The 24,778-nt window shown below is 38.0% G+C and overlaps 2 protein-coding genes across 2 annotated transcripts; one reads left to right on the top strand and one right to left on the bottom strand.

Annotated features, from left to right (window-relative positions):
* Window positions 1–496: 496 nt before the first annotated feature.
* On the bottom strand, window positions 497–1,828 carry LOC110892964. The gene has a single exon (XM_022140093.1). It carries the CDS (start codon window positions 1,826–1,828, stop codon window positions 497–499), a length of 1,332 nt encoding a protein of 443 aa, XP_021995785.1.
* An 11,609-nt stretch (window positions 1,829–13,437) lies between these two features.
* Window positions 13,438–14,543, top strand: LOC110896749 (ethylene-responsive transcription factor ESR2). The gene has a single exon (XM_022143893.2). It carries the CDS (start codon window positions 13,449–13,451, stop codon window positions 14,400–14,402), a length of 954 nt encoding a protein of 317 aa, XP_021999585.1. The 5' UTR covers window positions 13,438–13,448; the 3' UTR covers window positions 14,403–14,543.
* The last annotated feature ends 10,235 nt before the right edge of the window (window positions 14,544–24,778 follow it).

Genomic DNA, 24,778 nt, shown 5'->3' with positions numbered 1-24,778 from the left:
ATGAATCCACCTACACCAAATCTCTGGGAACTTCATTTGTCGCATAACCAATAACAAAAAATCCCAATTCACGTTGTCGTAAGCCTTTTCAAAGTCTATTTTAAACATGAATAATTCTTTCCCCATCTTTCTACTCCACGAAATAATCTCACTAATTATAAGCGGGCCATCAAGAATATACCTTCCGGTTAAAAAGGCGGATTGAGTTTCATGCGTCACATTCCCCATGACTTTCTTCAACCGATTAACTAAGACTTTTGAAATTACCTTACTCATCATCCCAATAAGATTGATAGGTCTATAATCACCTAGATTCACCGGGTCTTTAACTTTAGGCACCAACGTGATAAAAGACGAACCGACACCCCGACTAATGGTCCCTTTGTCATAAAACTCATGAAAAATATTCAAAAAATCGGAGGAAAATAAATGCCAAAACTTCTTCATGAACCTAATGTTGAACCCATCCGGTCCCGACGCTTTGTCACCCCCACAATCAAATCTCGGCCTCTTTAATCTCCTTCTCCAAAAGTGGTTTCACAAGGTCCGCTGCATCTTTGTCACTAACTGTACGAAGGCCATAACACTCCACACAAGGCCTAGACTTCAACTCTTCAACAAATTTATGTCTAAAAAACCGATACACTTCTTTTTTAACTTCTTGCGGTTTAAACACCCACTCACCGTTAACCATCAAACCTGGAATAGAGTTCGCGACCCTTCGATTGTTGACCACCCCATGTAAGAATCGTGTGTTTTCATCCCCGTCACTAGCCCACCGAACCCGGGCTTTTTGACAAAGATCTTTAGCACAAAAATCTTCTAATTCTTTTAGCTTCTTTTTAGCTTCAACATAGACCCATTGCTCTGCGGCAGTTAACTCCCGATCCTCAATAATACCGTCCAACTCAATGATATCTTGCCTTACATTTTCCTCTTCCTCCTTTTCTTTCTCGGTTTTTGAATCTCGCCATTTAACAATTGCTTTCCGCAACAAGCGAAACTTATTCAACATAACCAAATCATAACGGCCCTCCCTAGAAAAAGACATCAACGAGCTATTCACAAGTTCATCAAAGTCCTCCCTTTGTAACCAGGAATTAAAAAAGCGAAACGGTTTCGCTCCATAATTTCGATACACCACTTTCAACAAAATAGGATTGTGATCCGACTTCTCCCGTGCCAAAGCTTGGTATTCCGCATTAACCCAATCATTCAAAAAGTTCCATGAAACAAATATCTGATCAATACGACTACATTTATTACCAGAAACATAAGTGAAACGCCTACCCTTCAAAGAATATTCATGTAAACCCACCCTATCAATCCATTCATTAAATTCATTCGACGTAGACGGCACAGACTTGGAATTACGCCTTTCGTTACGGTCGCGAACACAATTAAAATCTCCCCCAACAATCCAATAGTTCTCATCTTGTATAATACATCGATCCAAGTCCGCCCACAAGGTTCTTTTTTCAATCAAACGTTGAGGAGAATACACATTAACAATTGTAATAACCTTACCATTATCTCTTAGTTTACCGCTAATGCTCAAAAAATATCTATTCTTCTCCACCGATGAAAATATGAACCGCTTCGAATCCCAAATAGAAAGCAATCCACCGGAACGACCTGTAGCATCAACCCATTCGCAAAGAAACTCACCATTACCCCAAAATCTCCCTATATCCACCCCGTCCATTGACGATAATTGTGTCTCTTGAATCATTACAAAACCGATATCGTTAGAAGTTCTCAAATTACGAACCCAATCTTTCTTCTCGTCACACCCCAACCCACGTAGATTTATAGAAAGTACATTCATTTGTACACCGATTGAAAGCCTTCATCGTTAATAGCCTTAACAGTATTACCTTCAAACTCATTTATATTCACCACTCCCAAAGCCGAGGCAAAGTTCAAGGTATTATCCACCTCTTCTCGAAACTCAGCATTCATTGGAGGGTCCTTTACCATATTATCCATATTCTCTAAACCACCCAAACCGTCCCTCGTCCCATCTTCCTCAACAAAACTTTGTTTATTAAGATCAGGAGTCAAAAAATCCACTGGACTACCTTCTCTACCTTCACACACTTCATTCTGGGTTGGGCTTGAATTAACATTAAAAAAAGCGGTCTATATCGAACGGGTCACTACCTTCCCTAAACCTCTTTTTGGGCCGCTCCAAACCCACTGGCGACTTGGATTTTCCTGACCCATGGTGTTTCCTAGATTTCTTGACTCTTTTTTTTGAAGTTGCCACATTAGATCCTTTTTTCAAATGATTACTGAAAATCCCTTGAATATTGCCATGAATATCACTCTCATTATCATTTAAAACCTTATTCACCGTAGACTGTTGACCACCTTCCGAAAAATCGTCACCTTCCATAATAATCTCGTCTTCTCCCACGCTCCGTTCACCTTCCACATTACCATCGGCCTGCGGAACCTCCTGCGAATCAACAACATTTATCTCCTCCTCTAAATCAACCAGACAATCTGGTATCCAGTCGCTCGACTCTTCCTCAACAATTAGAGAAAACTTGTCCTCCTTCCAAATAAGATTGATTTTTTGATTAATCCGATCCGGCGTTTTAACAAGAACACCCACCAATACATATGACAAATCTCCATCTTCCTGGTCAAAAGAACCCGACTGAACCACTACTCCAAATTGCGAACCAATATCGTTGCAAACCTGATTAGTCAATAATCTGAACGGTATACCGTATAGTTTTAACCAAGCAATCTTTTCATACTCACAAACTTGTCCCCTCCAAGTCTCCAGACTGTCGAAACAAGAAGACCACCCCTCTTTCTTTTCCAGAAACTCATCCTTTTCCCTACTATTATCAAAAACCAAAACCACCCTGAAACCTCCCACTTACTTGATGGTAAAAGAACAATCTGTCAGCCCACTAATCATCTTCCTCAGGGAAGTCAAGGAACCAAAATCCTTCACCCTACCGATAAGACTTCTATCGAACCATTCCTGAAAAGCTAGTACCTTCTCATCCACGTAGACCTCTGCCACCACATGCTCCACCTCCTTATTAATAAGGGTGTCTTTAAACGATCTAGCTCCTCCTCCACTGGTTCCAATATGATCAGACTTCTTTTGAGGCTCCATATTCTCGACAATCTTATCTATCTGGACTTCTTTACCTTTCACTTGTTGCCATTGCTTCTCCTCCTTCCTGGATACTTTCTCCCCATCAACAAACCGAGCCAGAACGATGAACAACTTATAACTTCCAATCCAAACATCTCTAAGATCATGTTCCAACGAAAGAGGATCTTTTACATTCTTGAACGACACGAACCCGAATCTTTTCCCCAGCCTATCATATTTTCTGGCTATGTAGGAACCCGCTATCTCCCCGAAGCCTTTTAAAACCCCCACCAGATCAGCCGAAGAACAACGCTCTGGAATATTCGAAAAGAAAACCTTCGTGATTGAACCCGTCGTCCTAACCTTCTGTTGTCCGCTGCTGTTTCCCCTACGATTCTTCTCTGGAATGTCGTACCACCGATTAACCTTGTACCTATCCCTGCCCACCATTCTCGCTAGAAAACCTAGATCGCCGTGGTCGCCTCCGAAGTTTTCGGAGAAAACCCTAAAAAAACAATATTAACACATAAAACTGTTGTTCTTGTAAAATAAATAAAGTATTTCTTTTTAATCTTGTGATATAAAAGTGTTTTATTTAAATACAACTTGGTTTTTCAATAAATTTTTTCTAATACACTCAAACCGTTAAAATATTTTGGGGTCAAGTTTATTAGCTCATAACTAAACTGATGTCACCAACAACTTCTGATTTAACTAATCAGACTAACGAGTCCAGTTCAATTTTCAAGTAAATCATTCTTTAAAGATGTGTTTTTTTATATATAGTTGAAGTGGATAAAAGTAGAAAAGAATTTACAACACATAGTAATTCTAAAAAAAAGTAATTCTAAACTATATATTGGGTCAACGGCATAAACAACATGGTGGGATCAAACGATTAGAAGAAGCTCATCAATGCAATTTTTTCAAATGACTATCTGGGTAATTCTAAAATGCTAGAAACGAGTTGAAGTTTAATAAGCAGGTGATCCCAATTCATCGAATGGTGGATTTTATGAAGGAGCACTCTAGATGTAGATCTAAATTTGATGGTCTCAATTAGAAACGGTGGTGTAATTTTAATTTACATGATATGATCATATAATTGCTCCCAAATTTCTTGGGTTTTTTTTTTAGCTTCTTGATGAACCTTTGATATTTTATATAGAGTTTTGAGTTCAAAACTAGAATAAATAACACTAAAGAAACCCAAAAAAAAAAAAACGTAAATATTTCCCCTACAACGTACTAGGCGTAGGTGTTAACATCATTTAGTTTACTTCATTGAAAAAGAAAACCCTAATTATTAATATCATTTATTACCCCACCCCACGATTCTAGACATCTAATTAAAACCACGTATACATTATATTGGGATTTTATTGCAACCACAATTGACCCAACCATGTGAATATATACCGAGATAATAAAAAAAAAAACCAAACGATTAAAAATGTCAAACCTATCTAAAATGCCTAAAAAGACTATTTGTCAAACAATAAAAATGTTAAAACTCTAAAAATAAAGAAATCTCCCATTCAACTCAACTCTCTATGTTTATCTATTTTTTATTCATAAAAACTTATTTTATTAATTTTTATCTTTCCTACACACTCAGAATAACAATATAGAGAGTTGAATATAACCTCTAAATATAGAGGTGTACTTTAATTTCTCTAAACTTTTATCTATTATAGAGATTCCAATATGATGGTGTTTTTGTTGTTTCATCTATTATTTTCTCTATGTAATATAGAATAGAGGCTCGAATGTAAATGTTCTAACTACAACATCTTTCGATAATCTCAATTTTTCAAATTGGTTAAAATATAATAGTGTACAGGGTCGGTTCGGTGACATGAGGCGGGGATGGGGTTTATCGAGCGGGCACAACGCCGCCGGCTCCCATCGATGTGTGGTGAAATGCATTTGTCAGTGAGTAGTCACCGAGTGGAGTAAGAGGAGAGAGATATGATTAATGGTGGGGTCTACTCTATTTCACCAATCAAACATTTATCCTTTTTAAAAAAAATGTTTTGGTGGAGCACCCGTAATGTTTTTTTTTAAATAAAACTTTATTAAAAACGCAGCTCCGACCTAAACCGGCAAAATGCCAAACAAGAACAACACCTCTGACCCAAACGGGCAAAGGGCAAAGTTACAACATATCATCGGATATTTAAACCACTCCTTCCAACTAAAATAGAGCACCCATAAGGCTAGACGGTATGGAGGATGACCCGCCACGTAAGCGCCACATAGGATGGGTGTAGAGATGGGACAAAGGGGATGAAACTAAGGAAATGGGGATAGGCCTAATATATATATATATATATATATATTAGTTGTATGTATATGTGTGTGAAGGAGGTGGGGGTTTTGTCATGTAGCGAACGTCGCAAACGTCTTAAGGGCGACGCTGGGGACGATGCAGCCGGGGGGGGGGGGAATGGTGTTGCCGGCGGCGACGGGCCTGAACGGGCTGGGGACGACCCCCGTACCGAGCAACCTAATGTTTGAGTATAAAATGAGGAGTGAAAATAGGAGTTGACATGACATGAGATGAGTGGCTAGATAGAGAGTTTACCACTCCCATGTGGGGAACACCCTTCCACCCTAAAGGCTGGAGGGTGTAGGAGGGGCTTTATTAACGTCACGTCAACGCCACGTCACACAGGGGCTTTAAGGCCTCTCCCCTTAACTTGAAGGGTGTGGGATAAAGCCCTTCAAGCTATAGTTCCCCTCATTTAACCCTTCAAATTGGCGCTACCATGTTGAAGCCACAACAATGGCGCCCCCTTCTTGAATCGCAGGGTGTGGAGGTATGACGTCGTGTGGCGCTATAGAGGGTGAGGTGGCCCTGGTGGCGCCTCCATACCCTCCGGCCTAATAATTTGAGGAGTGAAAATGAGAGTTGACATGAAATGAGATGATTGGCTAGATAGAGAGTTTACCACTCCCCACGTGGAAAGCACCCCTTCCACCCTAATAATTTAGATGTTCATATATGAAATGGTGCCATATTAGGCAAACTGTTCTTATAAGAGATGTATATATTATAAGAAATGTCTTGCCTCAAGTATCAATAATGTTTATTGAAATAACGAAGTTGTACATTTAAGTGTGCTCGAATAGGAACAATCTATGAATGTTATGCTGAGAAGTTTTCACTAGTAAAACAAAAAAATATATGTGAGCTTTTTGGGCAAACGTACATTTAGTTGGTATAAGAGGCTGGATATTTGCAAGTCATGAAATATGAGAAAGGTGTTTTTACTCGAACATACTGACGAGAGACTGGCATATGATTGATCATAGTCACCTTATTTGTGTGATATAATAGCCAATGACTAAATATGTTAGGATTAAGAAATACTTCTAATTTTTCAAAGTGAAATCCAACTTATCATACTCTTAACTTAAGATGGGAAGGCCGGGTGCTCATCGAAAAAACACCAAAACCCGGTGTCAAATCGACTACCTGCTGAAACCGACGCTAGTGTACCCGTAGGTACCTAGCCCCTTGCATTGTTTTCCATGCAAACAAACACAATCTACACTTCATTCTTTGGTGACTATTTCACGATTTCCCTTACCAAAATGGGTTGCCGACTAGGCCCAGCTCACCCTTAGGGAGGAAGGGACACTAAAGGCAGTGGCGGCTATGATGGTGTGTGGAGAGGACCTCCGCACAAGGCCCGTGATTTCGAGGGGCACGCTAATTTTTTAAAAAATCCGATATATATATATATGTTATTTATTTATTTTTAAATAGTAAACACATAACGATTCCAAAATATAGGTCCATTTACAAATCCTTTTTATGATTTAGAATTTAGCCCATTTGACATTAGGTTTATTGAGTCCAATACTAATTTGATTTTTTTTTAAATAATAATAAACATTACGGAAGGGCACATTTTTTCGAGCTCGGACAGGGTACGTGAATTCTCAGAGACGCCTCTGACTAAAGGATACTACCTTAGCCCCGAGCAATCCCGCATTGTCATGTCAATTCTACACCCAAGATACCTAGAACCACAAAACATTGGCGTGACCTAAACACAAGTACTCTAGAACCATGGACTCCAATGTTTTACTCCACCTACCAATTAATCACACAACCTTAAACACCTCAAACTGCAAACCTTTACACTTTCTAGCACGGGTAGATAAACATGTGACTGAAACCTGTTGGTTAATCTTGACGGTTCAAAGCGGGTTTTAATCTGGATTTTCGGGTACCGAAAATGGAGCTACGTAATAGGAAACAGATCAATAGAAAAGTTGTTATTTAGTCACATGTTTTTATTATGTTTTGATTAAGTCAAGTAACATGTTAGTGGGTCAAGTCATGGGATTGTTTTCGATTCTTTAGGCATACGTAAGTAGTGGTTTGTTAGTTCTTTCTTCTTATATAATGTAAAGATTGCAATGAATAGAAGTGGGGTTTTTAAGCAGTAAAAACAAATCTCTATTAGTGAGTTTATCTTTGTGTGTTTGTGTGTAATTGAAGCTTGAAACCCAACAATTGGTATCAGAGCCTAGGGCTCGTACCGTGGGTTTGAGAGTCGTCTGTCTGAGGAGAGGGGAGCAGTCTCTCTAAACTGTGGGGTGAGAAGTTAGCAACAACGAGAAGAAAAGAATAAGTAGTTCGCAAGAGAGCAGCGGGTTTTTTGGCGGTGATTACCATGGACAGAAAGAAGAAGAGGAGAAGTTCTTAGTGAACTGATACGGTTCTGAGTGAGCTGGGCGAAGTCATCGAACAAGACAATCTTAGTGATCGAATAAGGGTTCTTTGTGAGCCGTATGAAGAAGAGTTCTGAGTAAACCACTCGGTTCTTAGTGAGCCGGTAGAAGACGAGAAAAACAAAGAAGATGATCTATGTGATCAAGATGTTCTATGTGAAAGTGAGATCTGTGTGATCGGAGAGGAAACGAAATCGAGCCAGAAAGGGTTCTGGGTGAACCGGCAGGAGTGGTGATCTGTGTGATCAGGAAGAAATCTTTGTGAGTAGTGCAACGGTTCTGGGTGAATCGACTGAGAGGTGTTCTACGTGAACAATTTCTGTGTGAAAAAAGGGAGAAGAATCTGAGTGATTCATGGTGGTGATTCTTTGTGAGTCTAATCAAGAACGAAATCTGTGTGATTCTATGGTTCAGCCGAACAATGTGTGCAGACATGTAGCGAACAGAACCTGTGTGGTTTAGTGATTGGAGTCGAGAAAGACATGTGTGGTTCAGCGATTCAAGTAGGGAAAGATGTGTGAAACCCGATTGTAACCTACTGTGTGTGGGTGTTTGTAACACCTCGAAAATTTACGTCCAATAATGCATTGACACGTGTCATAGGCTTTGCATATGCGAAAACATACTTTAGAGGGACTAAAGTTGACAAACAGTGAAAACTATGGAACGTAAGGGTCCAAAGTGTCAACAATGGATAAATAGACTCCATAATAACCCTACGTGGTGTTTATAACCCTAAACGGATAGATCATGGATCATACGAAGCGGAAAATGCACGAAAGTGAGGAATTACAAACTACAGGGACTAAAAGTGTCAACATGTTGAATTTATACCTCTGAGTGATCTTTTGGCAGCCCCGAAGCTTTGTAATGCTAGAATATACTCACTAGAATATGTGGTAAAAATTTCATGAAGTTTCGTTATCGTATGAGAAAGTTATGGCCAAAACCGTACTTGAGGGGTTAAAAGCGTCAACGTCGAATTTCATGACTTTTCGGGTGAGCGCAAAGTTAACCGAGGACTTTACCATGTTGGTAAATGTCCCAAGGTTCCTAAAAACCAAGTTTGAGGGTTTACGAGTCAAGATAAACGGCAAAAACATCGTATACGAAGAACAGGGACCAAACTGCAACTTTTAGCAAACTTTTGTGGATCTGCAAGTCCCAGGCGGCCCGCCTGGGCATCCTTAAGCGGGCCGCGACCCACTGCCAGCGACAGAAAATGTGAATGGAGCTATTTGGGTCCGATTTTTGAGTTGTTTACAGCTTGCACCACCTCCAAAACTCACCAATCGAAGGACATGCATGCTAGGACACCTGTGGCTCTCTCATGACATCTGAAACACATTAAAATCAGATCAATTCTTCACTTTTTGAGGTCTTGAGTAGTAACCAAGAACACATACAACTTTCAAGAATTCACAAGGCAACTTCTGGAGCTTTCTGGACGACAAGGCACCTTCATAGTGATAACTAAGCTTCATTAGGACTCTTGTAAGCATTCATAACCTTCTCTAATTCGTTCTAGCTTTGATTATTAGCCGAAAGTCAATCCGTCATAGTTATAGTTTGACTTTTCGATTTAAACGAAAATGGCTCAGTCATTTCTCAAATTGAAAGTACCTACAAGTTGGTATTTATGTGGGAAACAAACCCTCAAAAGGGTATTCTCTGATTTCCACTCTAAGTATGTTATTTGTCGAGTCAAAGTTGTTCTTAAAAAGTCAACAGAACTTGTTTTTACAAAATATAGCATAAATGGTAATGTAGATGACATGCAATCAGTTTGATCATCAAAAATAACTTTATAATGAATGTAAGAATATGTTTTATCATAATCAACTCGACAATCTTTAGTATAAACTCGGATCGGAACCGAAAGTCTTATAAAACGACTTTTTCTTTGACTCTCGATTCGGATCCGTGCATGCATGTTTGAGATCTGCATTAGAGCTTATTTTGAACCATTTATATTTATGATTAACCCTCTGGAATTTTACAACTTGATTCCATGCTTAACCGATTCATATGCATGTTTCCGATTTATGCTTAAAGTTGACTATTTTGCCCTTTTTGTTATAAAACGTGATTTTTGGAAAAATGAAAGAGTAGAAACCTTTATTACTGATTTATAAACTTGCACCGAAAATTTGATATCAGTTGGAGGTCCAGATTTCGAGTTATGTCCAATATCGTAAAACTATAGCTTTATGTTAAATAAACGGCGCATTTAGCATATAACCAATTTAAGGCCACTTTTTGATATAAAACTTTTTACCCACTGATGTTATATAATATTTTGGGATTTTTGAAGATTTTTATTTAATTTTTGGCTGATCGTATCATAGGTCTCTAAGTTGATTCGGTTAATACCGGTTTTGACCTTTTAAGCCATAAAATGAGTTTTATGCATCCTTTTGACCCCAAACCTTTTTCTACTGATTTTATTTGTTAAATAAATTATTTTAAGCATTCTGGAAATATAAAAATCTCAGCTTTCTTTTGAAAACCCGGAAACGGCTCTAAATCGCCTTTCTAAGCGTTTTTAACGCATAGTATGCGTTATACCCATATTAAACATATAAGGATTATACCTACTGATGTATTTAACATATTTTTATAAAATAACAGTAAGTATAAGTTTTTGAACTCAGATTTCCAGTTTTGACATTTTTAGCCCTTGTGAAGTTACCAAAATACCCCTAAGGTGCATAGTTTGATTTTAAATGATAAGTTTTGTATATGGGTCATACCCTACTGTTATAATATGTCAATTAAGTATATTTACTGTATAAATTAGACCTGTAACTCAGATTTCCAATTTAACCCTTTTATAATCTTTTAAATGACCAAAATGCCCTTATAAGGCATAAATTGAGTTTAAATTCATTCGGGGCATAATGGAACATAACTTGCTGATATTATATCATATTTAAAGCATATTATCTCAGGGAACTTGCATATGACTCTTTTGGCTACCCGTAACGCTCTTTTAGCGCTCGGTTCGGTTTATGTAACTAGTTTGCATAAATTGACCGAAACGGGTCAAACGTTATCATTTTTGTCTCAAAATTCAGAATGTATTTAGTATACCCATATTATACAAGTATTCAAACTTGTCGGGTCTAAATCACATTCTATCCGGTCTTCGCTTAATCGTGCGCTTGAACCGTATCGTCCTTAAAACTAACCGGTCAAGCTTAGGCTTAAATAAAAGACCCGTTAGGAATCTAATAGGTTATTATAAACCTTTGTTCCAGAATAGGAGGCCCAGTAAAAGCTACCTTCACTTGCCAATTGTGATTCATACTTACTAAGGTAAATACTTTTAACTTATTTTCCCTATACGGGCTTGGGGTAAGGTATATAAAATACCGCTTGGTCCGGCATCGAATCATTTAATCGTATAGTGGTTGAATTCATTGAGATGACCTTGTTTTGAATGTGTTTTATTACTTGAAGCCTTTGGGGGGTTAATGACCATGTCCCGGATATCCTTGGCATCATCTTACGAGATGGCCACGACCTGAGCACGGGGTGTAGGCGTACACCCGTCAGTGTATAACTCTATATTGTGGTATGTCTATTAATCTTTAACCCGGTTTACGGATCGGGCTACTGAACGCGGAGTAACATGTAAATCCATTACAAGTTTATATTGCATAATTATCCCAAGTTATAAAAATATTTTATGCCATGTGCATTTAAATCAATTTTCAATCATTTTCAAAATGAGTCAGTTAATTTGTATTTACCAGTGTAAACTGACGTATTTTCCCAAAAGGTTAAGTGCAGGTACTACACGTACTAGGCTGGCTGTCTCCTAGAGCGTCCACAATAGTCTCGCAAGCTCGGACGACAATACAACTGTTGAACAATTATCTTATTTTATTTGATCCGTCTGTGGATCCGTTTCAACTACTCGTGATATTTAATATTACATTTTATTTAAAGTTGAAATGAATCTATTTATGCTTCCGCTGTGCATTATTATATTGTGTTGTTTGTCTATGATGATGCCAACTACGTCACCATACCCTCCACCGGGCCCACCGGTGACACGTGGAAATTGGGGGTGTGACAGTGTTGTATGTTTTTTTTCGAAAAAAAAAGCAAGAAAAAGAGGCGCTGACATAGAAGATATGGAATGTGAGGATGTTTGGTTTTTTTTGTGGTTGTAAAGTCAAAGGAACTTTTTGGCTGTGAAGAACTATACGAGAAAAAAAAAAACAAGGGAAATATTGTTTGTGCTATTTTGTTTCTTTGTTTTTGGCAGGTGTGAGTAAACACATAATATGTTAGAACCGAAAACCGGGAGAAGGCAATGTACACTTGAGTAACATGGTTCGTAAGAGGCAAGCAAGAAGCAATATTCTGTGTGAATCTAAATGCAAGACAGAAAGTGCGGTTCGTAGCAAGAAGCAAGATGAAAGATTCTAGATAGCATGTAACGGAAACAAGTGCAAGAGTCGAATCGGATCTTTGTGAACCGATCTAGCAAGAGGGCGAGAATGAAAGGAGAAACAGGTCAAGATTAAGGGGGTGGATGTTGGTTAATCTTGACGATTCAAAGCGGGTTTTAATCTGGGTTTTTGGGTACCGAAAATGGAGCTACGTAATAGGAAACAGATCAATAGAAAAGTTGTTATTTAGTCACATGTTTTTATTATGTTTTGATTAAGTCAAGTAACATGTTAGTGGGTCAAGTCATGGGATTGTTTCCGGTTCTTTAGGCATACGTAAGTAGTGGTTTGTTAGTTGTTTCTTCTTATATAATGTAAAGGAGTAAATTTCTGTTTTCGTCCCTGAGGTTTGTCCATTTTAACTAGTTTAGTCAAAAAATCTAGTTTATAACAAAACCATCCCTAAGGTTTGCATTTCTTAACGTTTTCCATCCCTAAGGTTTGCATTTCTTAACGCTTTTCATCCCTAAGAATTAAATGAAAAGCAACCCTTAGGGATGAAAAGCGTTAAGAAATGCAAAGTTCAGGGCTGGATTTGTTATAAATTAGATTTTTGGACTAAACTAGTTAAAATTGACAAACCTCAGGGACGAAAACAGAAATTTACTCTAATATAAAGATTGCAATGAATAGAAGTGGGGTTATAAGCAGTAAAAACAAATCTCTATTAGTGAGTTTATCTTTGTGTGTTTGTATGTAATTGAAGCTTGAAACCCAACAAAACCAGCATGGCCTACCCTTTGGGGTGGTAGTGATGTTACCGTGCAGGTACCTTACTCGCATAATCCTAGTTATGAAATGCCCCGATCACCCTTTTGAGTAGAAATAATATAATAACAAATTTATTTATTAACTTTATGGACACCCTCTTCTACGACATTAATAAAACAAATAGTAACACCAAGGGAGAAAAAAACAAAATTCATAACTTGCAAAGATACTATACCAAATACATCATGATCACCCCTCGTGCATGCAAATTCAACCCTAATTTACTTAATGTATTAAATACACAACGTACAAACCACTAATGCACACCACGCCATCTACCCTCCCTATAAATACCACCCTCACAGTATTCCAAACCACATACTCCCAAACCACATCACCCTCAAATGGAAGAAGCCATGAGAAGACTCTCCGGCTTCACACCCTCACCGGAATATTCCGATTTCTTTCAACCACCACCAACCACCACCGTCCACAAAAGAACCACCACCACCACCACCACTACAACCAACAAAAACAACAAAAGACTCAACAAAGACAACAACAATGGTACCACCACTGGTCCCATTCGGTACCGTGGCGTCCGCCGCCGTCCGTGGGGCCGGTACGCAGCCGAGATACGCGATCCACAGTCGAAAGAACGACGGTGGCTCGGTACATTCGACACGGCTGAAGAAGCCGCATGTGCCTATGATTGTGCCGCACGTGCCTTGAGAGGAACCAAAGCTAGAACAAACTTTGTGTACCCACCGTTAGAAACTGATCATAATATTAATCTCATCTACCCTTTAACCTTCAACAAAATGCAATCTCAACCGTTGATGTGTTCACCCTATGATAACTTCACTGTACCGACCATGCAGCGTAACGGTTCTTCTCTTAACTCACTTATGTTTGATGATAATAATAATAATAACAATAATGTTGTCTTGAACTCCAACACTGCTTTGTCGAGTTGTACCCTACCGGTTATCAATCAAACCGATGAGTACAAAGAGTTTTTCCCATCTGAACCGGAGCATTCCGGTTTACTTGATGAAGTGTTAACCGGGTTTTACCCTAAACCGGAGAAGCAAATAACACCGGAGCCTAAACATAATATGTTACCAGAACCAAATGATACAAACCCTTTTGGTTTCTTGTCAACTTCAACTGGAAATGGTCAACGGGGTCAGTTTGACTTTGACCAGAGTGTCAATGTAGGTGGTGGTTTGCCGTTTTATGGGCATAGCTCGGTGGGTCCGGTGAGATTTCAGGGTCAAGAAAGTATGTTTTCTGATGTTGGTTATTATCCTGATTTTGTTGGGAGTTTGTTTGCAGCTAGAGTTCAAAATGCTTGAAGGGTTGAAGAGATGTTATGGTTTTAGGGTTTGTTGAAGAAAATGAATGGATTATGAGATAATATTTAAGTAGTTGTTTGCATGTTTGATTATGGGTTTTGTAAGTTACTCTTTTGTGGATATTGAAATTTGAACAATTGAATTACCAGTTTATATGTTGCTTGTTATTTCATGAAGGATGTTTTTTATGTTATGAATCTTTTAATTGTTTTTTTTTTAAATAAAAAATTAAGAATCCTGTAGAGTAACATACCGGTGTTTAAGAGCATGCTTCGCCCAATTTAACTAAACAATAATTTCAAGTGAATCTGTTGTTTGTACCTTGGTAGCAAATTAAATACAAAAAATGTTTGTTTGAACTATAAAACACTTGTATGTTAGTGTTGATTGTTTGAACTATATAAAACACCCTTTTTTGCAATATTTGTCAGAAATATTTGAGTATATCATGGAAGGATGTATAGAGATATTAATATATATATGGAAGGATGTACAGGGATATTAATATATTGTATGTGATGCATATATATATGGATGAGTTTTATTGACAATGTGCTTGATTCTAGATTTTTGAAACGTGCGTTTGTCCTTGATATTTTTATAAAGAAATTTAATATTGATGACTATAAATAGCCATGCCAATGGTATATATTATTATGAAGGAATTTGTTTGGAAAAAGAATTGAAAGGGGCATTGGAATAGCACTACTTCCTAGATATGGGGAATGTTGATAGTTGGAACTTCCTTTCTATTGAATCGGACAACTTTTACATTTGAAATTAAAAAGATAAAAAGTTTGGAAGCTTTTAGAGGCTTAGAGCAAGTGAGCAACTCCTTTTTAGATGTGTACAATATGATGAAGGTTGATGGCAGATTTCATTTTAATTAGCCGCTTTTGTTTCATTCAGAGCTACAAAAATATGTACAACTTTGTAAATAGTAAGAGAATGTATAGTTGTGCAAGACATATACATTTAATATGTAAGATGATATATAGTCTTACACACATTATACAAAATAAGGGGGAAAATCAAATTTCTTAGAAATAGTATCACTTCTTTAAATCACAAACTTCATAAGTCCGATGGGTGTAGACTCAAGGGTCAAAAGCGGGATGGCTGGAGTGGTAGCAAGGTTGTGACCCAACACCGCACGAGAACACCACCCCACCCCATGCGGTCCCACAAAAGCAATGAAACAAGATGGCTAGAGACGTGGTAATGGTACTAGACCCCCTACACTCACCGGCTAAAGTATGAGTATTTAAACGATAAACTAGATTTTAATAATAAAAATATGATTCATGGTCGATAATAATTGAGACTACTCACACTCTTTAATTTTAAAATGTATCTTCTTATGTAATTAACTACATAAATTTACTTAAATTCAAAGGATGATCAAACGACAAGTACAAAGTACGTCTAACTAAAGTTTAATCGAATCTCATAAACTGCAACGTCTTCATGTCAAACACCTAGCTTAACAATCCATAATCATGAAATGCCTAATGAATTGTTTGGCTCATGGGTTAGAAGGTCTTGGATCAATGACACAAATTATGAAAAAACTAGTGATTTTAAATTACGCGCGTTGCGCGAAAGGCATTGGTGTTTTCGACCATGAGGTATGGTGGGGCGGGGGTTTGGAGCATGAGTTGACACGTGGACTTCGAGCCCCCTGCTGGTAAGTGACGTGTTGGGTCGGTATGGCGGGGCGTGGCTAGCCCGCGTGGGTTGGCCAGTTTTATAAAAATTTAAAAAAACCTAAAATTAAAAAATACACACAGAATTAAAAAAAAAAGCCTAAAATTATTATTAAAAGTTTCTAAAAATTACAAATATCTACAAAAAAAAGGATTACAAAATAAAAAAAAAAAAGCCTAAAGCGTTAGGTAGATTTCGAAACGGGCGAGCTTGTCAAACGGTTTCCGCTCCTTGCCCCGGAACTGGATGTTGGCCACCGCCACCCAGTCTTCGTGACTTATATCACCGCACGGGACGCTATCGTAGTAGGTTTTAAAACGGTCGAGCTTCGGTCGTAGCTCGTGCCACTTGTGTTGGCACGCGTTTAAATTGTGCCGGTTGTTCCCCACGTTGTGCCGGTAGCTAGTGAAAGCTTCCGGCCAGTAACGGGTCTCACTGGGTTAGCGGCCCTTCATCGCGTTGTGCCGGTATCAAGTGTGGGTAGCGGGTTCGGGTAGGTGGAGTGAAGGTTTGGAGTAGCGATGTGGACATGCGGTGGGGTTGGGGGGTTTTATAGTGACTTGGGTGAACCGTTTGGCTTAGGTGAACCGTTTGGCTTGGCCAAACGGTTATTTTTTAAAATTTAAACCTAGCCGTTATGGCCTAGCCAACCCAGCCAATGAGAGCCGGCCACAGAGGGCCGCTAGTCATGTGCAACACCCGGACTAAAACTCCCGCCCAAGAGGCCACACCGAAACCCAAGCCCACCCGGGGTGGTGACTTGGGTATTTGTACCCAACCCACGCCCCAACCTTCGCCCCATACCCCATAGTCTAATAAATGAATATAAGATAAAATAAAAAATCACATAATAAAGAATGATTACAAGCCAAACGGTTATTTTTTAAAATTTAAATCTAGCCGCTATGGCCTAGCCAACCCAGCCAATGAGAGCCAGCCACGGAGGACCGCTAGTCATGCCCAACGCCAGGACTGAAACTCCCGCCCAAGAGGCCACACTGAAACCCAAGCCTACCCGGGGTGGTGACTTGGGTATTTGTACCCAACCCACGCCCTAACCCTCGCCTCATACCCCATAGTCTAATAAATGAATATAAGGTATAATAAAAAATCACATAATAAAGAATGATTACTGTTCATTCCCTTTTAATTTTATCATATATTAATAATATTAATTTATCATATATTAATAATATTTAATATTAATAATAATAATAATAATTCACTTAAAAAAAAGAATATGAATATTAAAATAAAAAAGAACCAACTTGCATGTCTTAAGTGGATCAAACACAATTTACCTAGGGAATTTCAAATCATAACACCCCAAACAACTTGTTGGATTTCCACCATGTTGAACACATCATCCAGTAGTTTGGAATAGTTAAGAGCACAAATAGCAAAATTGGTTACTATCAAATTTGGGGCAATGCCGATGTTCTTTGAAGTGGCCCATGAGAATTTCGTTAAACTAAACTTGTACATAGTGAAAAGGTTTTTCACCAACAATTACTGCCTTCATCTATTGATAACTGATGGTTACTACCTTCAATGATGGACTGTCCGTTTGTAAAGGTCTATACGTCCTCCTTAAATGGTTAAATGGTTTCGAGCAAAGGTTTGGCAAAGCATGTCTTTAGGAGAACTAGACTATGATTAGATATTTTACAACCTAATGTAGATATTGTCACTCCATTCCAATTCCAAACATTAAGTAATTTGGAGTAACTAGAAAATGATCTGTCACTCATTTTTGCGTAATGCTTTAAAACATGTCAATCTACGACCATCCATTTTATAGTCATGAAAACTAACCCTAGCAATGAAGTCATTGAACTGAAAGCCAAAACGGCATTAACCAAAAATGTTGATCATGTCTCATTGTTTTTTCTCTTGACTACACTAACGTCGCCAAACAAAATCCTTATTACATGTTTATAGAGGTCGCATTTACAGGGCTGTTACATATATAACCTAGCTTATGAGGATGATTGTTGATGCATGTTAGATAAAATATCGTGATAGTACTTATGTGTATTTGTATAAATCTCTAGGTTTCTTAATGTAAACTAGTCAATAGTCAATAGCCCCCCGCGTTGCGGGATGTGGTGTAAAATCATTGCAGAGAGGCGGTGTAAAACAACGATAAGTAGCAATCGAACGACGATCAACATAATATAAAAATAAGAATTCTAACACTAAGTGACTCACGTAATGTGACATATAGACGAAGTAGAATTTATATGACACATATTAGAAAATCGAGGGGGTAAAAAAACCTGATGGATCAAATGTGACCACTAAACACTGTACTAAGTAGCCACTGGACGACGATCATATCCGAGAAAAACCCTAAAGAAAAACTAATAAAAAAACTTAACTCATTTTAACTTTTGTGGAAAAGTTAAAAAATCTAAAGTTTTATAATGAAAACATTAAAGTTTACAAAAAAAAAATAATAATAATAATAAGAACAAAACCATAAAAGACAAAATAGACACTATTGCTCATACATGTTATGGATTAATACATATATATGAATTTAGTGATGTAAATTTAGTGTCTACATATTGTATTATGTATTATAATCTATTTATCAATAGAAAACATTTTCAAATACAAACATGGTATCAACTTTTACCATAAGTAATTGAGTTTCCTAAAGACCCTATCTATTCCCAGCCGATCTTATTCCTCTTAACCCTTCTGCTTTGCTTTCTTCTCTACCACCTCTGCCTTTCATCTCGTTTCTGATCATCCTCTTCTCATCGCTGATCTCCTCTCATGGCTACATCATCTTCATCAACCAATACCCTTATGACAAGTTTGGCACCAATGATTGCCATAAAACTTTCCTCTTCCAACTACATATACTGGAGAACACAAATGCTTCCCATCCTTACCTATAAGCAATTGCTTCCCCATGTGGAAGGTTCTCTTTCTCCACCTTCCCTACTAATTACAAGCAATGATAAGCAAGTTCAAAACTCTTATTATGCCACTTGGGCTAAAGATGAACAACATGAAATTATTCTTCTTAATGCCTCGCTAACTAAAGAAGCTTTTTCTGTTACTATTGGAATGTCCTCAACTCGTGAACTCGGACTACTCTGGAGGTGTCACACCCCTAATTTCCACGTGTCACCGGTGGGCCCGGTGGGGGATTCGTGACGTAGTTGATATCATCATATGTCAAACAACACAAATTATAATGCACAGCGGAAGCAAATGAAAATAGATTTATTTCAACTATTAATTGTAATATCAAGTATCACAACCAGTCAAAATAGATCCACAGGCGGATCGAAGTAAAAAGAAAGAAATTGTTCAACAGATTATGCATCCCAAAAGCTTGCGAGACTCTACGATGCTAAGGAGAAACCAGCCTATTCCGTATAGCACCTGCACTTAATCTTTTTGGGGAAAAATACGTCAGTTTGCACTGGTAAATACAATTTAACTGACTCATTTTGAAAATGTTTTAAAAAAAAATTGGTTTTAAATGCACAAGGCACAAAACATTTTATAACTTGGGAATAATTAAGCAGAGTTAAACTTGTAAAAGATTTACATGTTTGTTGACCGTTCAGTCGCCCGAGTCGTGTCGGGTTTAAGGTTAAATGACACACCACATGGTATAAGTCCGCGGCGGGAAGCCAACGTTAATACCTTAAAATAATAGACATAAAACCGGGTGTACGCCTACACCCGACTGTCGAGGTCGTGGCCAAAAATGATGCCAAGGATATCCGGGACATGGTCATTAAGCTCCCAAAGGTACAAGAAACAAACAACACCAGAATTTCAAACGGGTCCCATTGGTAATTCCCATCTTCTAATGAGATGGAACCAACCGCCCGACCAAGCGGTATATTACATACCGTACCCCCAAGCCCGTATAGGGAAAATAAGTTAAAAGTATTTACCTGAGCAAGTATAACCACAATTTCAAAAATGCACGTGTCTTTTACCGGGCTCCTATTCTGGAACGAAGGTTATAATAACCTATTAGAATCCTAACGGGTCTTTTAACATAGCCTAAGCTTAGACCGGTTAGTTCCAAAGAGTTAATTATGGTTTAATCGCGAGGAATGCGAAAACTGGGGAGGAATGTGATTTAGACCCTACAAGTTTGGATACTCGTATAATATGGGTAAACTAAATACATTCTGAATTTTGAGACTTAGATGATATGGTTTGACCCGCTTTGGCTAATATGTGTGAACTAGTCACATAAGCCGATCCGAACGCGAAAGTGCGCAACGAGTAACCATATAAGTCATATGCAAGTTTCCTGAGATTATATGCACCAAATATGTTGTAATATCAGAAAGGTATGCCCAAATACGCCCCAAATGTTCTTATATGCCAATTACGCCTCATAAGGGCATTTTAGTAATTTTACATAGGCTAAAAAGGGTAAAATGGGAAATCTGAGTTTCCAACTTTAGGCTACTGTTATAATGTATATTTTTATAAAATATATCAGTAGGTTTTAAGCCTTTTATATAAAATCTTATTTTGACATATACTATGTCGTGAAAATGCCTAAAAAGGCGATTTGGAGCCATTTCCGGGTTTTAAAAGAAAAGCTGGTATTTTTGTATTTCCAGAAGGCTCAAAATATGATATTTAATATAACGGATCAGTAGAAAAAGGTTTCGGGTCAAAAGGTTATGTAAAACTCATTTTATGACCGAAAAGGGTAAAACCGGCATAAGCCGAAAGAAGCTTAGAACCTCTAGTTATGTTCAGCCTAAAAATAAATAAAAATCTTTAAAATTCCCAAAATATTATTTTATAACAGTGGGTATAAAGTTTTGGCATAAAATTCGGGTTTAGATAGGCTATGCGTTAATTATGCTAATAATTTACTAAGAAAGCCTCTAATCACGCTAATGAGCATAACTCTTAATCTAGACCTCAAATTGATGTCAAATTTTGGGGACAACTTTATATTTCAGTAACTAAGGTGTCTACCCTTTTATATTTTCAAAAATTATGATTCCTGGACATTCGGGCATAATGGTCAACATATGGGCTTTTAGCGGAAACATGCATACGAACTAGATATCTAATGAACCACATTGTATAATCACAGGGGATATACTAACATGTTAATAGGTTCAAAAGAAGCTCTAAGGCAGATTCAAACTTGCCCTAAACGGGTCAGAACTGAAAGTCAAAGCGAAAGTCAAACTATGCGACTTTCGGTTCCGAACCGGGTCTAAACAGAAAATTGTCGAGTTGAACATGTTGAAACATGTTCTTACACTTATTACCAAGTTATATACATTTCAAACAGATTACATACAACCTACATTGCTAATTATGCGTTAATTCAAAGATAAGCATTCTGTTGACTTTTTCTAATTAGCTTTGACTCGACAATTAACATGCTTAGAGTGAGAATCTGGAAATACCCTTTTAAAGGTTTGTTACCCACTTAATTACCTTCCTAAAGGTACTTTTAATTCGTGATTAGACAAGGTACATTATGCTTAATCACGAAGTCAAACCTTAATTACGACGGTTTGACTTTCGCTTAATTAACTAAGCTAGAAAGGATTAAAGAGGGTTAAGGACACTTACAAGAGTCCTAAGATGGATTAGAGAGCTTAAGAAATTGCCTTGATGACCAGAGGATTTCCAGAAGTGCCTAGCCAAACTTCCCAAGTGAGCAAAGCTCAAATGTTCAAGGTCAAGTTCTTTATATAGGGAACCCAAGACTCTTGGATCAAGCCAAGCAAGTCTAGTGTTGATATAAGATCATTACAATTGTCCCTAAGGGTCTAAAAACAGCCTAGGAAGCCCATGGAATTCAAATTTTACGTTTTAAGTCGGTTACATGCTTTGGACAGGCAGCTGTCCTGAAGTTACTGCCAGCGACGGTCTTACGGACCGTAAGCTTCGGGCCTTACGGTCCGTAAGGACCCATGCGGACCAGAACCTTAAGCGCCCTGCTTACGGACCGTAAACCATGAGCCTTGCGGTCCGTAAGCGATGGTCAGAAGACAAAAACTTACACATTTTTAAGTCTTGACCATGCATTCCACAAAAACCGAAACATGCCCTCACTTTTACAGATGTGGGGCCTTCAAGATCAGCCATTGCATGGTGAGAAGTCTCTTACATGTCCCCCATTTCAATTCTCATATAAGTCTTGGCATTTGACGGATATTTCAAGAATGGGTCTTGCAATTTTATATGACTTGGTTAATTATACAACTAATATTAACCATGAGGATTTTATTAGATTTAGGAGTAGTAACAACCTTCACTTCCATTGTCCTTTATAAAGATGAACTTTATTTATCGAGAACAACCGGTTATTAAATGAGACGATCATAGATCGGTTTAAGGATCTTGGGATTTATAAAGCGTCGGGTCGCTCAGAGGTGATTTAATAACATGTCGCCCTTGGGTCGTTCAGCGGTAATTAAAATACATGACGCCCCTTTTTTTTTTTTTTTTTTGATTTTTTTTTTAAATAAATCCTACCACATATCTCTTTATTTAACCCGGTTTCTCTGACACGTCTGTCGCAGAGGACACGTGTCTTTATTTAATTGGACAGGAATTTCCGAGGTGTCACAGGAGGCAGCTTTTTGTAACACCTTAGTAGAACATGTTCCAAATTTAAGGGACAATCTTCGTGCACTAAAAAAAAGGGGACAAACATGTTGTTGAATATGGTCGTACCTTCAAGGCTATTTGCGATCAATTAAGTGCAATCAGTCATCCTGTCGATGCTATGGATCAATTTCACCGGTTTTTGTGTGGACTAAGCATTGCCTTTGAAAGTTTTTCAGCATCTACTCGATCGGTACGTCTTATCCCTACCTTTGTTGATCTCTTAGCAAGTGCTGAAAGTCATGAATTATTTATAAAAAATTGCATAGCACCGATGTTGCACCCAGTGTTGCTTTTTCGGCCCAAGGACCAAACTCGAGACCCGCACCTCTCAGATCTCAATATCGTCCAAACATGCCTTATCAAACCCATTATCGGCCTAATAGGTCCAACTTTACAACAACAGGGGATCTCAACGCAACATCAGCCAGAATAATTGAACTTAGACATGTCAATTATGTCGCAAAATTGGTCACTTTGCTTCTCAATGTTATCAACTTGCTTCATTTGTCGCTTCGGCTTCTCCAAACCCAGAACAATTGGCTCAATCTTTTTATGCCCAATGTCACATAAACTCAACAGTTCTTGATTGGACATCTGACACGGATGCTTCTATTCACATGCTACCCAACAATACTTCTCTACAAAAATCGTCACCCACCCACGGTAATCAAAAGGTTTATTTCAGTAACGGTCAATCTCTTCCTATAACTCATATTGGACAGACAAAACTTTTAGGCAATCTTGCTCTTAATAATGTTTTGGTGGTATCAAATCTCACCAAAAAATTATTGTCCATTGGAAAATTAATCGAAGATAATCCCGTTGATTTTGCCTTTTCTCACCCTTATTTTTATATTCACGACCGTCGAACCAAGCAAACTCTAGCCTGGTGTGCCATGAAGACGACCTCTATGTTCTTCGCCACACTCATGAAGCTTTAGTTTCTACATCATCATGTCCTGAAGCTTCTTTTGAGTTATGGCATTCTAGACTTGGTCATGTTAATTTTGATGTCATTTCTATGTTAATCAATAATGGATGTTTGTCCTTTACTTCGGTGTTACCTAAACCGGGTCTTTGTTCCCCATGTGAACTTGTCAAAGAAAAATGGCAACCCTTTTCTTGTAATATTAAACGGGCATCTTTGACTCTTGAGATAATACATTGTGACTTATGGGGGCCTTCACCAATAAAATCGGTTGATAATTTTGCATACTATGTGGCCTTTGTTGATGATTATTCCTGTTTTACTTGGTTATATCCATTGCAAACCAAATCTGATTTTTTTGATGCTTTGTCTATATTTATACCCTTTGTTCATACACAATTCTCTACTAAAATTAATATTTTCCAAAGTGATGGTCAGACAAAATTCACAAACAATTGTGTTTGTATCTTGTTTGAAAAGCATGGCATTTTACATCGCATGTCTTGTCCATATACCTCACAACAAAATGGCCGAGTTGAACGTAAACATCGACACATTGTTGAAACCGGTTTGGATATGTTATTTCATGCCAAGTTGCCTACTAAATATTGGGTTGATGCTTTCTCCTCGGTGGTTTTTATAATAAATCTCTTACCATCCACCATTTTACCAGGTAAATCACCGTTTGAACTTTTATATCATCCAATAGCAAATTATCCATTTTCGGCCATTTGGTTGTCGTGTATTTCCTTTTTCGTGACTATGCTCTGCATAAGTTATCTCCTCGAAGCTTTCCATGTATATTTATTGGATATTGCTCTAAATACAAGGGTTATAGATGTCTTGATCCGTGCACGTCTCGGATCTATATTACTCGAAATGCTCATTTTGATGAACTTTATTTTCCTCTAGATACATCAACCACCGCTACCAACTCTATCGCCTTGCTTGAGGTTTCTACCTTTTTAGATATATCCTCTCATAAACACTCCAATTCTTCTTACAAACCAACATAACCCACTACTGCTTTATAATCTCCTTTAAATTCACATCAACCTACCCCACCCATTACCATTCAATTTAATCCATCTTTTAAACCTACTGA

This window comes from Helianthus annuus, chromosome 12 (assembly GCF_002127325.2).
Source record: "Helianthus annuus cultivar XRQ/B chromosome 12, HanXRQr2.0-SUNRISE, whole genome shotgun sequence".
Lineage (NCBI taxonomy): Eukaryota > Viridiplantae > Streptophyta > Magnoliopsida > Asterales > Asteraceae > Helianthus > Helianthus annuus.
This window is presented reverse-complemented; position numbering and strand designations above follow the sequence as displayed.